This window comes from Lagenorhynchus albirostris, chromosome 13 (assembly GCF_949774975.1).
Source record: "Lagenorhynchus albirostris chromosome 13, mLagAlb1.1, whole genome shotgun sequence".
Taxonomy (NCBI): domain Eukaryota; kingdom Metazoa; phylum Chordata; class Mammalia; order Artiodactyla; family Delphinidae; genus Lagenorhynchus; species Lagenorhynchus albirostris.
The window spans coordinates 15,014,709-15,031,128 of NC_083107.1; the positions used below are offsets into that span (position 1 = coordinate 15,014,709).

The 16,420-nt window shown below is 50.2% G+C and overlaps 1 protein-coding gene and 1 long non-coding RNA gene across 3 annotated transcripts; both read left to right on the top strand.

Moving 5' to 3' along the window:
• On the top strand, window positions 1-4,270 carry LOC132531716 (uncharacterized). The gene is made up of 3 exons (XR_009544201.1): window positions 1-124; window positions 222-368; window positions 4,132-4,270. It is a non-coding gene; the product is annotated as an uncharacterized LOC132531716 (long non-coding RNA).
• Window positions 4,271-8,313: 4,043 nt separating this feature from the next.
• On the top strand, window positions 8,314-14,841 carry LOC132531713 (metalloprotease TIKI1-like). Of its 2 annotated transcripts, XM_060169715.1 has the most exons (4): window positions 8,314-8,399; window positions 11,794-12,045; window positions 13,506-13,558; window positions 14,015-14,841. In XM_060169715.1, exons 1-4 carry the CDS (start codon window positions 8,317-8,319, stop codon window positions 14,233-14,235), a joined length of 609 nt encoding a protein of 202 aa, XP_060025698.1. In that variant the 5' UTR covers window positions 8,314-8,316; the 3' UTR covers window positions 14,236-14,841. The 2 variants fall into 2 exon arrangements, with proteins under 2 accessions (XP_060025698.1, XP_060025699.1); XM_060169716.1 differs by lacking the exon at window positions 13,506-13,558.
• Window positions 14,842-16,420: the final 1,579 nt, after the last annotated feature.

The window sequence follows — 16,420 nt, forward strand, 5'->3', positions numbered from 1 at the left end:
CCCGACCGGGGCACAAACCCATGTCCCCTGCATCGGCAGGCCGACGCTCAACCACTGCGCCACCAGGGAAGCCCTGCATTCCCTTTTGTAGCGGCAGGGTCCATTCCTTATATAACGAACACAGGTAAGGCTATTGCCAACCATGGACAAAAGAAATAAGACGGCAGCTAATGATTGCTGTGTCAGAGGACTTAAAAGAGACCTATATTTTCTCTCCTCAGGTCATCTTTGCTTTAAACCAGCCCCTCCTGCAGCAGGAGAGCCTGTGAGTGGGCAGCCTTCAGATCCCCTATACAACAGAGGACCTCATCAAACACTATAACTGCGGGGACCTCAGTTCCATCATCTTCAGCCATGACAGCTCCCAGGTGAGAGCCCTTATCCCCTGCTCAGCTCAGGGTGCATTTAAGTGCAAGAATAAGGATGTCACCTGCTGACACTGGGACATCCTGTGTACAGAGGATCGAGGTCATGAAGGGCTCTAAAAATACAATTGGGCATATGTAGGTGTTGAGTGGGATGCTGCAGCTAACAAAAGCATTCTTTAGGAAACTTAAGAACTGAGAAGGGGACTTCCCTGGTGGCTCAGTGGTTAAGAATCCTCCTGCCAATGGAGGGGACACAGGTTTGAGCCCTGGTCCGGGAAGATCCCACATGCTGTGGAGCAACTAAGCCCGTGCGCCACAACTACTGAGCCCGCATGCCACACTACTGAAGCCCTCGCGCCTAGAGCCCATGTTCCACAACAAGAGAAGCCACCGCAATGAGAAGCCCGTGCACCGCAATGAAGAGTAGCCCCTGCTTGCTGCAACTAGAGAAAGCCCGCGTGCAGCAATGAAGACCCAATGCAGCCATAAATAAATAAATAAATTCATTTAAAAAAACAAAAAAAGAACTGAGAGGGGCATTGTTGAGAGTTAATTCCCAGACGAAGTCAAAGGCTGAAGCTTCAAGGGACTTGGCGGCAGGCCCCGTGGCTTAGGCAGCAGGCAGCATGAACCAGCCTTCAGAGAGGAGAAGGGTCTGAGTCTGAAAGCCTCCTTGCTGGCTTAGGTAACTTTTGAGAAATGATGGAGCAGAGCTTTGGCTGTAGCTTCTGGTGACTTCCAGAAACATGTGAGCACGATGCAATGGGAAGTGTTCCTGGTATTCTTACGGAGGGGCACATAAGAAGCTGGGGAGGCTGCCAGCATTTCCGGTCATGGATTCCATCCTGCAGTACTGTAGTGAGTGTGGCCGAACTGGTGCAGTCAGTGTAGACAAAGGCCAGGCCTTACCTGGGGGCCACCTAGGGGAAGAAAGTGGCCGGCCAGGGCTCAGAGGATGGCAGCCTCCCTACAGGAGGGAGGTAGGATGGATATCTGTTATGCTTCGATCAACAAGCTTCCCGTGGGACAAACCCTGGCTTCCTTCCCTTCCCCACTAAGATCACGTGGAAGTGGCGAGTCCAGCTGAGCTTCTGACATGGGGGAGTGTTTTGTCTTGCCCACCTTCAGGACACTGGAAAAGAGAGAGGAGGGAGCTGGTGGGTGTGAGTGATGCTGTCCAGGTCTGTTAGATCCGGGGACCCTGTCATAGGAAATGGGAGTGAGTATAAGAGGTGAAAAAGGAATGTCCCAGGGAGAGGGACTCACCCTGCAAATATCAAAAGATAAAAGGAACTTTCCAGAAAGTCTACAGAAGGAGGAAGTAAAACCAAGGCAGAGCAAGCAAGAGGAAGTGGAAAAGAAGAAATACACTAAAAAAGGCATAGCAGAGTTTGGTGGTGATCATTCTTACGTACACCCTGGGTGGGGGAAGTGGGGAGAAGGGTCGAGGTCACTTGGGAAATTAAAATTTGAGGCGGCAGATAACAGTTAATCTTTTAACTTTGGGTTGGGAGGTGCTTGGGAGTTAGTTATATGGGCAGATGGCACGGCTGACAGAGCTGTTTGGGGACAGCTGCCTTACGCGTTCCTCTCCTGTGGCTCCTCCACGCCTGTCCTGTTCACGGGGCCCCTGCGGGTGCTGTGGGGTATGGGGAATGTGCCTGCCGTTGTGGAATGAGGGCCAGGCGCGTGGCCGAGTGGTGCAGGTTGTAGGGCATGTCTGGCATTTAGAAGGTGGAGCAGGACGGCAGGGGGAGGTCACCTTGCACATTTGGGGCTGCCTGCGTGGAGAGGCTGCTGGTGGAAAGGCACTGCTGTGCGGAAGAGAAGAGATTTTGGGAAACGGAGGGAAGGATCTTACATAAATGACATAATTTAAAAAAAGACGACAAAGGAGAAGATGAAGGCTCTTGACTTGAAAATGAAAGAATATCATTTCAAGGAAATAACAGGAGAGCTGTTATCCAGAAAATGGAAATTGATGTCTATATTACAGCGTGTGAGGATTTTCAAAAGGTCTTTCGAAGGGTACTGGAAGTAGGAGAAGGAGGAGGGTATATCTCCTACTCTGTATTTGACTAGGATAATTTTTTTTTTTCTTTTTTTTGTGGTACGCGGGCCTCTCACTGTTGTGGCCTCTCCCGAGCACAGGCTCCGGACGCGCAGGCTCAGCGGCCATGGCTCACGGGCCCAGCCGCTCCGCCTCATGTGGGATCCTCCCAGACCGGAGCACGAACCCGTTGTCCGCTGTATCCGCAGGCGGACTCCCAACCACTGCGCCACCAGGGAAGCCCTGACTAGGGTAATTTTTAACCTTGTTAAATTCCAGGGAGCAGGAGAGGGGGCGGTGGGGCGACGCCGAGGTTTGGGGCTGGGGAGAGAACCAATGCAACGTGTCAGCCTCGCCTACAGCTACTGTGTTGCAAAAACCACTCCTGATTGTCACAGTTTTGGTGTATTAGCACCCTGTTGTTAGCCAAAATACTGAAACTGGCTAAGATGTGCGCTAGAATCAGGTGAAATATTCACCAGTAGGGCAAAGAACAGTGGAGAGAGCGAGAGGGAGAAATGGGAATTGGAGAAATAATGAAAATGTAAAGATAAGGAATTTATAAAACAGTTGAATGTCTATAGAAGTTCGATGTATTTGTTAATTGAATCATAATGATTGATTCTAAAGTATGTAATTGTGTAAAATTATTTTTATGAAAAAATCTTGTGTGAATCAAACAAGTTAAAACTATGGATGTGCTGTGGAAGCATCCCAAGTGTCCACTGACAGATGAATGGATAAAGAAGATGTGGTGTGTATACACACACACACACACACACACACACACACAATGGAATATTACTTGGCCATAAAAAAGAATGAAATAATGCCATTTCCAGCAACATGGCTGGACCTAGAGATTATCATACTAAGTGAAGTAAGCCAGACAGAGAAGGATGAATATATGATATCATTTATATGTGAAATCTAAAAAAATAATACCAATGAACTTATTTGCAAAACAGAAACAGACTCAGAGACATAGAAAACAAATTTATGCTTACCAAAGGGAAAAGAGGGAAGGGAGGGATAAATTAGGAGTTTGGGATTAACAGATACAAACTACTAAACATAATACAGAGAAACAACAATGATTTACGGTATAGCACAAGGAACTGTATTCAAGATCTTGTAATAACCTATATTGGAAAAAACTATGTGTATAACTGAATCACTTTGCTGTATACCTGAAACTAACACAATGTTGTAAATCAACTATACTTCAATTAAAAAAAAAACACAAGTGTGACGTGCTATGCACAGAAATGGTTTCCTTATAGAAACACGTGGCAACAAACAGAATCTTTTTTTTTTTTTTTTTTTTTTTGGCTGCCCGTGTGGCTTACGGGATCTTAGTTCCCCAACCAGGGACCGAACCTGTGCCCCCTGCAGTGGAAGCCAGGAGTCCTAACCACTGGACCGCCAGGGAATTCCCCAAACAGAATCATTTAGATGGAACAGAAATACCGTTTGACGTAGCCTAAGAGTTCTTTCAGGGCACTTCATTTAATATTTTCTCACTTGGGTTACAGAGAATGATATTACTGTCTGGAAAAATAGCCGGCAGGAGGCTCCCAGAATCGTGTGTCACTTTTTACCTTTTTCTTGACAGCGTCTTGACCCTCTGGCCTGGGTGATTTGATGCTCAAATTAAGCAGCTTTGTTCATAACTCTGTTGCCCTTAATTGTTTTCTCTTTATTTTGGCGGAGGTTCCCAATTTTATTAATGCCACGCTACCACCTGCGGAGCGCATCGCTGCTCAGGAGATCGACAGCTACTTCCGCTGGGAGCTTATCTACAAGCGGAACAAGAGAATGGGGAAGCAGGTGAAGGCCCTTTTGGAGGAGTTCCCTGACAAAGGCTTTTTCTTTGCCTTTGGAGCCGGTGAGTTGCAGGCTACCTCTGATTAGACCCAGGGCTCTGCTGCTTCTCCCGAGGAGGGGGTGTTGAGGTGGGGCCCTGCTACGCGGTGAGAGGAGTGACACCTTCTTTGACTTTTTGATGATGTCAGAGTATCCGTCGTGGTTGAAACTTTGGTGCCTGTGACACTAGCTCTCCCTCCACGTGGGGCTCCTGATACACTCCGCAGCCAGGGAGGCATTTCTCCCTCTTCTGAACTCAGCACTTAATCCCAACTTCTTACTGGCACCTTTCTGTTTTTTAACTTCCCTTAAAATTCGTCTGTTTTCTCTCTCCTCCCTGACTGTGAGCGTCCTAAGTCTAGGGCTGGGGGCTGATACATCAGCTATTATTAACCATGAGTAGTATACATGGAAATACACTGGGAAAATTATTTCCTTTTGTGGGATTTTTGAAATAAATTCTCTTATCTTCTTGAGTGATTTTAACATATCTTTGCAGCCTCCAGAATTAAGGACAGAAATGCTGGAGGCTGGGTAGTGTGCAGAAGTGTGTATTTGCTGGTCTAGGTTTCTTTTCAATTCTTCCACTAGCTTCATAAACTTGAACAAGTCACCCCACTTAGTTTTTTTTTTTCTTACCAGTAAAATGCGGGGATTGGAGAGAAGCACTTCCGGAACAGCAGAATGAGTGATCCAGTGTAATCTCCTGATCTCACGATCCTTAGCTTACTTACATCTGCAAAACATCTACCCCCCTTTTTTGCCGTGTATGATAACATTCACAGGTTCTAAGGATTGGGATCTGGATATATTTTGGGGAACCGTTATTTAGCTTACCACAACATCTGAAAATTAATGTAATATCCCATATTAATGGAATAAAAGACAAGAATCACACGATCATCTCAATGGATGCAGAAAAGCATTTGACAAAATGGAACTCTTTCATGATAAAAACACTCATCAGACTAGGAATGGAAGGGGACTTTAACAACCTGTTAAAAAAGTTGCTATGAAAAACCCATAGTTGACATCATCTTTTTTATGGCCAAGTAATATTCCATTGTGTGTGTGTGTGTGTGTGTGTGTGTGTGTGTGTGTAACCAAGTTCAGGATACAAGGTCAATATACAAAAACCAGTTGTATTTCTATACTCTAGCAATGAATAATGTGGAAATGCAACTAAGAAGCCAGTTCCACTATATTCAATATCTTGTAATAACCTATAATGGAAAAGAATCAGAAAAGAATATATACGTACATATATTTACACATACATACACATTTATAGATACATGTATAAAACTGAATCACTTTGCTGTACACCTGAAACTAACACAACACTGTGAATCAACTATACTTCAAGAAAAGAAATAAGTTAAAACAAAAGAAACCAGTTCCATTTACAACAGCATAAAAAACACTAAGGACTCAATTTAGTGAAGAGCAGATGCAAAATAAAAACTAAAAACATCATGGAAAGGAATTAAAGAAGACCTAAGTAAATAGAAAGACATTTCATGTTTGTGGATTGGAAGACATAATAAATAGTGTTAAGATGACAACGTTCCCCAGATTGAGCTACACATTCAGTGCAAGCCCTATCAAAATCTCAGCTCCCGAAAATGCTTTAAAATTAGTGGTGAGGGTTGCACCACTTTGTGAATGTTCCCCAAATCACTGAATCGTACACTTGAAAAGAATGAATGTTATGTTATGTGAATGATATTCCAATAAAGCTGTTGTAGAAAAGAGTAAGGGGTCAGGTTCCTGTACCTTGTTTGTTGAAAAATTCTATCATGAAACAAATCGCAGTGTCGGCCTTAGTAGCCCTGGGTGGGTCTGGGAGTGGCTTCCTCCTCCATGAGTCCCGTGTTCCGTAGTTGGATTGTGGACTGTGCTGTGTGGCGCTGTGCCCATGTCCGGCCTGTGTCAATGAATGGCTTTCGGCTGTCAGCCCTCACCCTGCAGGCACCCCGACAGGGGTCAGGCCCCAGAGGGGCAAGGAGAGGCTTTGAGAGGATGTCAGCCTGCCAGGTGGGTTGGACCTGGGCAGTTTGGAGGGCCAGCCCTCCAGATGGAGACTGGACAGATGGCTGGACAGATGGCACAGGTGACACTGGGACACCTGGGCTTGCCTGATTCTCAGTCATGGTTCTTCATACGGCTGCAGCTCTGGATAGAGACCTCACAGCCCCTGGGCACTCTGGGTATCAGGAGTGTCCTGCCTAGCCACCAGGGTGCAGTTATCTTTGTGGGGCTGTTTTCTCCACCTCATGAGTCTGTTTCTTCTGGTGCCTTCTGAAGGCTGAATTGACCAGAGGGAACCACAGAAATTCAGAAATTGCTCCCAAACTCTTAGCCTTGGCAGTGAGAAATTTAAAATGCTGTGTGGTTAGCACACTTTTGATTGTAAAGTGAGGATCTCCCCAAACTGAAAGCTCCAGAGGTTTAAACTGCCACAGCGACGTCTGTCATGGGGATCTGCAGATGAAATTTAAAGATGAGAAATGGAGCTCACCTTTGGAGTAGAAGGAAATTGAAGTCACACAGAATAGCTTGGTCCTTAATGATAAAGATTGCTAATAGGCACTGTTCATTCGCTCGACAAATCCTGTTTTCATTCCTAATTGGTTGAGAGCATGGACGCTGGAGCCAGACCACCTGGGCACCGCCTGTGCCTCTTCGTCATCTGTAAAATGGGGGTAATAATACACCTACCTTATAGGGTTGTTGTTGGGGGGAGGCTGAATGATGTGTAAAGCACTGAGAACAGTGCCCTGCACCTCGTAATGCTCAGGAAGTGTTAACTATCTTTATTATTGTGATTACTCCCTGTCACATGGACTTGGTAACGGCTGGGAGAGTGGAAACTGTCGCCGCAACACTCTGCAAGCTCAGTCTCCTCCCCCGGCCCCGAGTCCAGGCACACTCTATACATGAGTTTGCTGTGCTTCTGCACCGGGGCTAATCTGGGTCTTGCCAATGTCCCTTTCATCTGAGTCAGTTGCCCTTCATCAGTCTTGGGGTCCTACACTCTACGGTTGGACCCAAGAATGCAGTAGAGTCCAGTACCTTCTGCCCCAAACACCACCCTCGGGCTCCCCAGGCTCCCAGAGGCTGCTCTAAGTTCCCTCTGCTTCTTAGTGCTGTGGCGTCAGGACAAGGGAGAGTTTGGATGGACCTTAATTTGCTTTCCTGGTCTCTGCCTCTTGAGTATTCGGTAGTCCACATTGCATAGACTCTGGGGCCAAGCTGCCTGGATTTAGATTTTGTTCTGCTGCTTCTTTTGTGTGTGAAGTCCTGAGCCTACTTTACCTGTTTTCCATTTTCAAATGGAGATAATAACGATGCCTCTGTTCTGATGGATCAGAGGATGGAGCGCTGCAATTTAATTAGCCATTTAGGACGTTAACATGCCATCTGTCGCAGAAAGGGGCACTGTGACCCCAGAGGATCAAGTCAATTCTGAGCATCAAAACCTGAAATGAAAGAAGATGAATCCCAGGATCTACCCTTTTAAAATACTTATTTCACGATGCCACTGTAAGCTTATCTGGTTGATCTTTCCTGCTTTTTATTGAAAAAGAAAAAAGTGAAATAAAATTCAGGTTGAGGTTTCCAGCTCTGGTGGCTTCTGCTAAAAGGAGGGTTTTATTGTGCATTTTTAAGTAGACATAGGACAGAAGGGGCCTGGGGTCTCAGAGGTGCTTGGTTTGCATAAACAAGGATGGTCAGGACTGTCAGCTCTGGATCCGGAGGTGGAAGGTTGGGACTTGGTGTCCTCTTAGCTGTGTGACTCGAGGCAGCTCACCGCATGGTTCTGATCCTGAGTCCTTATCTCTGAAACGCGGCTTACCCTGGCAGAGCTGTTGAGAGGCCCCCTTGCAGAAGCTTTCTGAACTGAGTACCCCAGTAGGCCTGGTTAGAAGGGACGGGGTTGGCAGGGTTATTTCTTGGTTCTGGGGTGTGTGTTTGGGGGTCACGAGAGCTGCCACATTTCTGATCATTTTTCTCACTGCAGGGCATTTCATGGGCAACAACACAGTTCTTGATGTTCTGCGGCGCGAAGGCTATGAGGTAGAACACGCCCCCGCTGGACGACCCATCAACAAGTAACCTTCCTGTGCTTCTATCCCGGTCAGGGAGCAGTTAGGGGAGCTGAGAGCCGCACAGGGCTGCTTGGGCGCCAGGGTGGGCTGTGTCCTGAGCGGCTCCAAGGGCTCCAGCACGGACACCAAGCGGCCACTCGGCCCCCAGCTCACCTGGCGTCCCCTCGTGGCTGCGACTGTGTCAGACTTGGGTTGGCCGGCCAGGCACTTTGGGCAGTAGAGGCCACACTGGCCTTTCCTCAGCAGTGCTTGGGGCAGAAAGGAAGGTAAGGGGAGGATGCTCTTTGGTCCTGGGGCCCAGGAGGGGTGATTTGACTTAACGCTCAGTGCCTTTGACCTGGCCCTTGGGAAGTTTTAGGGAGGCAGGTGGTGGAATCAGTCCTCATGTAAGGTCAGGGGGGCTGGAGATGCTGGGAGTGTCTGTCAGACCCATCTCGGGGGCAGAAGCAAAGCCCCTTCTCTTTCTCTGAGCTGTTTCCTACCCCCAGGTCTGTTTACTTCTCATTTTTATGCAGAGTCACCCTCCTGCCCTGTGGCCCCTTCTGTAAAGAGTTCAGGAGGCCAGGATCTCCCACCCTCATCAATACTGCTGCCCCACGCTGGCCTCCCTGCTAGTCTCTGCCCCGTGTCCAGTCCTAGTGGGCACAAGGTGGCCCTTCCTACCCACTTTGTACCAGTCTGGGCTGCCCTAACAAAATACCACAGACTGGGTGGCTTTAACAATAGAAATTTATTTTCTCATGGTTCTGGAGGCTAGACACCAAGATCAAGGTGTCGGCAGGTTTGGTTTCTCCTGAGGTCTCTCTCTTTGGCTTGCAGGTGGCCTTTTCACTGTCTCCATGTAGCCTCTCCTTGGTGTGCACACAACTCTGGTGTCTCTGTGTGTCCACACTTCCTCTTCTAAGGACGCCAGTCAGACTGGATTAGGGCCCAACCTAAAGGCCTCATTTTAACTTAATCACCTCTTTAAAAGTCTTGTCTCCAAATACAGCCACATTCTGAGGTACTGGGGGTTAGAGCTCCAGCATGTGAATTTTGAGGGAACACAGTTTCGCCCACCTTCCATTCCTCTCCCACTCCCTCCAGATCGTGGTCACCAGCGCCCCCTCCTGGCAGAGCCCTCAGCTGCGGTGCGAGGACTCCAGGAGGAAAATACATGCCCTCTGCTGAGGGGACGGAGAGGGGGTCCAGCTGTGGTGCCTGCCCGATGGCTCCCTTCTCCAGGTCTCCGGGTGCCCTCTTTCTCCTCGGAAGACCCACCTTCACCTCATGTTGTCTCAGGCCAGGTCCTCCTCTATCCCGTCACTCCAGAGGTTCCTCCTTGGGAGCCCGCTTTCCATCCCAATGAGCCATGATTCTCTGGAAAACTTGACTACATCCTGGGCTTATCTCATCCCCCACCTCTCTCCATATCTTGCACTCCGTTTATCAGTAACAGCCGTTCTTCACACAGTACTTTCTAGTTTACAAAAGCCCTCACCTAAGACTTCTTCTCATTTTCCACCTTCACCAGGCCTCTGGCTTCTTCCATTAAAATCTCTCTCAGATTTGCCCCCTTTGTTCCTAAGGTCATCGCCCTCTGGTCCCTTCTCCACCTTTCTGTGGGACTAATCTTGCAAGTGTCCCTGACTCAGAAACCTTCAGGGTTTCTTGTTGTCCTCTTCCAAAGTCCAGTTTCTTCATGACGATGCCTCGGCACCCAGACCCCACCTTTTCCCAGCACGGATCTGCCTCTGATATCAGAAAACCTTTTGTCCTCGCCGCTGCCTCTCCACCTCTGCTAATGCTCTTCCTTTCCACTGTCTGCAGTCTCCCTCCACTCTTCCCCTGACTGAGAAAGCCCTGCTGCAGACCTCCATCCACCTCTCCCTCCCGTTCTCCTTCAGCTCTGGGGGGAGAGCCCAGCCCTTAGGGATTCTCTGCTCGTTTGGCGGAGAGGGTCTGTGGATCTTTCCTCACCCACTGGACTGTGTGCTCTTGGAAAGCAGGGTGGGCTGGGCCCTCTGCTCACTTCTCAGCCCCTGGCCCCAGGCTGAATGTCACGGCTGGGGTTTATCACACCATCTTTGGGGTTGCCAGAGAGGGCCCCGCTTGGGAGTGTGGATGGGGGTGTGTGTGTGTGTGTTGCTGGTTGTTCTCAGACTCCTTAAATCTGCCTCTAACCCTGACACCTGCCCCTGGGGGAAGAGAGGTCAGGAGTCAATATTTAAAAAATCTCTCTGTGAGATTCTGACACACAATGAAGGCTGAGAACCAGTCCTGTCATTTACTGGGCTGCTCACACTTCCCTGGGGAGGAAGGAACGTTTATTGATCAATTGTCAGGTGGTAACTTGGTTCACACCGACTCTCAGTTAACCCTCAACACCAGCCTGTGGGGTGGGCATTTCTTCTCCTTTACTGATGAAAAAACCGAAGGTGACACAACTTGTCCGAGTCAGGATACAGTTCGGACTCCTCGCCTGCACAGCCCTTTTCTTTCTGCTCTTTCTTCTCCCAGTTTTAGCTTTCCAGCCCCTTCCTCTCTGTTCATGTAGTTTCCTCTGCCAGGGATCTATTCAGTGCCCCTACCCTTAATTCTATCAGAGTCTGTGAGATCCAGTGCAAAGGCCTGGGTTCACCCTCTCCCACGATCCTGGGGAGTTTGATGTGGATGGCTGCAGCAGCTGTCCTGACTGTGTTCTGTGAGGGTAGCGTCTAAGAGTTTTCAGTGGTGCACTTCCTTCTCTACGGTGCTCCTGGGTGAGGTCATGAGAGAGCATGAGGTCCCTAAAGGAGCTCCTGTTCAGGGAGAAGAAGGGGCGAGGGACTCTGGGCCCAGAGCCAGGGAGATGCCCATAGTGAAGGGGTGGGTGAGGACATAACGAGGGCACTGGCTGTGGAGGTACCTCCTTCCTTCTTCCCCTTCTCGGCAGCCATGTGATAATCCTTGAGGGATCTGGGCAGGCTGCTGTGGCTGTTGAAAAGCCTCTTTCCGAGCAGAGCCCTTATACGGATACAGGAGGGAGGAACAGGGTTGAGGGCCACTTCAATTGTTCTAAGTAAAGAGCATTTAAACATTTTTCACTCCTCTTAAAACGCCGTAATCTTCAGTGACTTTCTAGGCAGTGGTGACCCGTTGTTAGGCAAGTGCAGTAATTATAAGCGGTTAAGAAAGAATCTTTTATTTCTTCCCCAGAGCTAGGGGATTTGGAGAGAGTACAATGAAGGTGTGTGAGGGAGAAACAAAGGAGTCAAAGTGATCACTTTTCGAGGTGGTTTTGAGACCCCTGCCTCCCCAGCCGGCTTGAACTTTCACATTATCTGCCTTTTGTGAGGTCCTGAGCCTTAAAGGCGGGGGAGGGCATCATGCTGGGGGACCTTCCTTCAATTCCTCTTCCTTCCTCCTCTGTTTACAGAGAAAAGACCAGAAACCCGTTGTCACAGCCCGCCCCCTCTGCCGTCTTGGCTCCGGAAGCGCCTGCCCCGGAAGCTCAGGTATCGGAAGCTGGGTCTGCCGGGCCCCCACTGTTGCCGCTCCACCAGCCTCTGCCCAGAAGTTCCTACCTGCCGGGCGAGGCACGACGAAAGTTCCGGAAGAAGCGGAGGCGGCCGCAGCGGAGGCAGCGGCTCCGGCAGTTCAGCGACCTGTGGGTCCGACTGGAGGAGAGGTGAGGTGGCTGGGCCGGCCTGGGCCAGCCACGAGCCCATCGCCCGGTCAGTCCTCACCCCGGAAGTGCGGGTGGGCGGCAGCCCAGGAATGCGGGTCACACTGCTTCAGGGGCGGAAGTTCAAGGCTGTGGTAGGGGGTGAGTGGCCCCACCATCACGGTGCAACCTTTCTCGTTCCTCATGGCCTGGACAGCGGTCTTCTGTCCACTCTGGTGGAGGTGAATCCAGATTAAAAGTAACTGTTTCAAGCCAGGGCCGGGGCCAGGACCCCATATTTATCTCTGTTAACGAACAGATGGGGCGGGGGGCATGGGTGGGTCTGTTAAAAGTAGTATGAGGCTGGAATAAAGGTTGAGAAGAACTTGATTTCCCAGCCCTTTCTCCACCGCAGATCAGGGAGAAGCTCATAGCTCTCCGGAGCTGGAAGCACCTCTGTAGGAATGGGCTTGTTCAGCCCCTACGTTTTGCAGGGAGCATGGTGACCACAGAATGTGCGCTCGCAGAGATGCCCAGTGGGTGGATCAGAGGTGGGTAGAGGAGCCAAAGATGGGGACCCAGCCTGGTTTCTGCTGGAAGAACACCAGAGAGGCCTGGGATCCAGGCTACAGTTCAATTTATACCAAACTTTTTGAGTTCTTCCTATGTGCCCGCTGTTGTGTTGGTGCTGTGCCTTTGGGGGTGAACCAGACCGACACTGGCCCTGCCTTCATGGAGCTCACAGTCTGGGGAGGAAGCTGGATTTTGAGTTGATTATTCACAAGGGGAGTGTAGGGGGCTGCGGGGACGCGCGTGTGTGTGTTTGTGTGTTGGACATTACTACCTAACTTAGGATGGCGGGTGTCAGGAAGGGCCTCCTGGAGGAAGCGACCTTTTGGTTGCTGCTGAGTAGAAGCCTGACAAAGTGGAGCCCAATGAACAGAGCTTCTGAGTCTGGATCAGGAGATGCAGGCATCTGATACCTGCATAGGTGCTTAATAATGAATGTTGAATGAATGTGTAAACAACTGAACAGGGCGGGGAGGGAGTTCCAGCAAGGGGAACAGTGCAAAAGCCTGATGTGGAGAGAGTGATCATGTTAAAGGAACCAAGATGGAGTAATTCTGGCTGGAGCCTGGGAGGTCAGTGGGAAGAGGGGTGAGGTAGGTCTAGAAGGTAAATTGGGTGGAATCACTGTGAGAATCTCATGCCTGAGAGATTGGGTGCCACTGAAGGTAGGGTGCCACTGAAAGTAGGGTGCCACTGAAAGGTTTGAGGCAGGCATCCCGTGTGCTGTGGGGTTTGCATTTTTAAATGGACAGAAGCTGGCAGCCAGATGTGACCTGGAGAGCAGGGACAGATCCTGTTGGTGTCCATGTGCCCCATGGTGCCTGACACGGGGAGGCTCCTCAACCATCCTTCACTGATGGAGGAATACACTGACCTGTTTAGTACCTTCTCAGTCTGGGCCATTTCCTTTCAAGGTTGCCATGCAGGGATTGGGCACTTTACACCAGAGCTGAGCTGAAAGGACCAGGTGAGCCTGCACTTGTTCTGTCTTGACCTGGGAAGGCTGCGTGGTGTTCACATGTGACCCAAGCTGGGGTAGGGGAGAGAGCCAGAGACCCGGAGAGGAATCCTCCTGGCTTGGCGGTGCCTCTCTGTGTGGTCAGGGAGGAGGGTCCCTGCTTGGCATTGCCCAGAGGCTGATAATTAGCAAGTCTGAGCAAACTAATTTTAATAATCCTTGAACCAAGAAGCAAATAGCTGGGGGAGAGTTGTTCAGTGTGCTAATCTTCGTGCCTGTTTCATGTGGTTTTGTTGTAGCAGTAGTCACGAGGGCCAAGACGTAGGAAATTTATTAACGTACTAAGATACATTCCTGTCTTTGGAGGAGAGAGGTGAGAAGGAGCTGTGCAGGCCTTTGGGGGCCTCGGAGTATCCAGTGGCTCTTGCTGTGCCCTGAGACTGTGTCTTTCTCTTTGCCTCCAAGTGCTGGGATCCCACAGCTCCAGGTCCCCGTTCTGGACAGGCGCGTCTCCGCCAAGCTGCGGCTCCCTCGCCCTGGGCAGTCTCCCCACAGCCAGGTGGTGGTCAGTAGTGCCTGCCTGTCTGTCTGGACACCTATGTTATGGGTGCTGGTGCTGGCTTTCCAAACAGAGACAACCCTCCTGTAATGACCAGAGAAGCCAAGACCTGACGCCTTGGACTTGAAGGACAGCCATTTTGTACTCCATACCCTGCTCCGGCCCTGATAGGCCCAACCCAGGAGAAGAGACTCAAAATTAAAAAGCCAGCGTTGATTCTTCTTTTTCCAAGGAATGACTGGGTTATCCAGCAATGCTTGGGGGAGGTGTATAGTTTTGTAACGTAATGAGCTGTATGAAAATAATTAATTGTAAGAAAATTATTAAATACTTCTTTTGCGTAGATTTTTTGCCACAGTGTGTATACCAAGCAAACAGCTCTTTTTGCTCACATGCTCTGAATACTATCCCTGCTGCACTCCTGGCCCCGCTCCTGGGCCTGCCTGCAGCCATGGACCCTGCCCCTTTCCTCCTTCCTGCTGCTCTTCTCCCCATCCTCTCCTGGTTCTGGACGCAACAGTCAGTAGGCTGTGGAACTTCTGTTCTGCTCCTGTCTATTCAAGGTCTCGTGACTAGTGTGGGTCCTGCACTCGGACAAGTGCTTTCATTATGTACAGTGTGTGAGGGTGTCTCATCCACATGCTGAAGACTGGTGGATAGGTAGGCTTTGTCAGGGGTGTTGTGCAAGAAAATGGTTTTCATCCTCTCCCCCTGTCCCTGTCCTGTGTGTTACTTATTATTTATATGTCTTTGTGTTTTCCAAATAAAGTCTTATGAAGAATCTGTATATAAAATGATTAAAAATAGAATTTCCCTAGTTGAGTCTGAAATGGGAACTTTCAGCCCTGCCCAGCTGATACCTGCCCCACTCCCCCTGCGGCCATCATGGTTACAGACCAGGGTCTCCCGCCTGTGGCAGAGTTTCCTTTTGGTTCTCCTGGGCCTCTGAGCAGCTCATAAAAACCCAGAGGGTCTGCCCAGGACTTGGATGGGGCCAATAAGAAGTATCTGGTTTCAGGTACCTTGATTGCCTGGGCTTACAGCTCTGTGGCCTTCCCTTCCTTTTTCCAGAGACTTTCTTGTGGGTTCATTCTTGGTCATTTCCAGGGCCAAGGAGATCTTTGAGTCCCACTGAGTGATGTGATGGCACTCAGGATCCATGTTCACCACCTTGGCTCCATTCTGTGCCCCCTGTATTGCAGGGGTAGGAGGGCTAAACTTTCCGAGATTCCCTTGCTGCTATGATCGAGAGTCTTCTAATGAGATACGCTTGGTGAGATTTGGAAGGTGAAAGGGGCAGAAGACCTTTTTCTTTGGTCGTAGTGGCAGTTATGTTTGTGTCCCGGGTTTGTGTCCCGGTCCAGGAAGATCCCACATGCCGCGGAGCGGCTGGGCCCGTGAGCCATGGCCGCTGAGCTCTGCGCGTCTGGAGCAGGCTCCAGCAGACACAAGTGTGTGCAGTGGCCAGGCTCTGCATGAGGCTGGTACAGCTTCCTGCAGCGTTCTGACCTCGGATTACAGCTGCTGCGGTGCCTAATGCCAACCCTCCGACTTCTGCAGCTGTAGCCACTCCCCTGACTTAGGAGGCACCTCTTCCCTCTGATTCCCAATAGAGGTGGTGCTCCCTGCTTCTCAGTGACTTGAGTCTACAGGATTGCTGTGGCTGACCCTGTTCTTCCTGTAAGCAGGGGGCGTGGCTTTCTCCAGAGGCCCACATCCTAGCTGGGTGGTACCTAATTTTTTGGCTCATATCCGGGCCGAGGAAGCAACAGACGCGGTTGGCAGGGCTGACGCAAAATGGTTTGCAAACCACAGCGGCTGCTCCATCTCAGCACTGCCTTGGAGGTGGCAGGGGCGCCAATGCACCTGGAGGGTGACTTGGCCAGTTTTCATACAGTTTTACCCCAAAGCGGAAAATTCCTCTGCCCTTGAGTGGGAGCGACCTGCACTATCGTGAAAGACCGCAGGCTCTTCTGAGGATTGTAATCCAGCCCCACAGCATGGGGGAATGGCACCATGGGCCCAGATCTCATGTGCTGGGCCTGAGCCTTAATCTGGTCTAGACATGGAAGAACCTAGGGCCACGAGACTGACGTGTACAGTGGGCCTTTCACATTAGCGTGAAGAGGAAGGAAGTCCATGCGGATGAGGAAGTGCTGAGGTCTGACTCGCCGCCCCTCCCCCCCCGCCCCAGTCCCCTCCCCGCCCCGTCCCAGCCACCCCCCCACCCCGCCCACGCCCTCCCAGCCACCCCCCTTACTGATGGGAAGCTGCTTCCTGCATGGGGGAGGGGGAGCAGGCTTAAGAGGTGA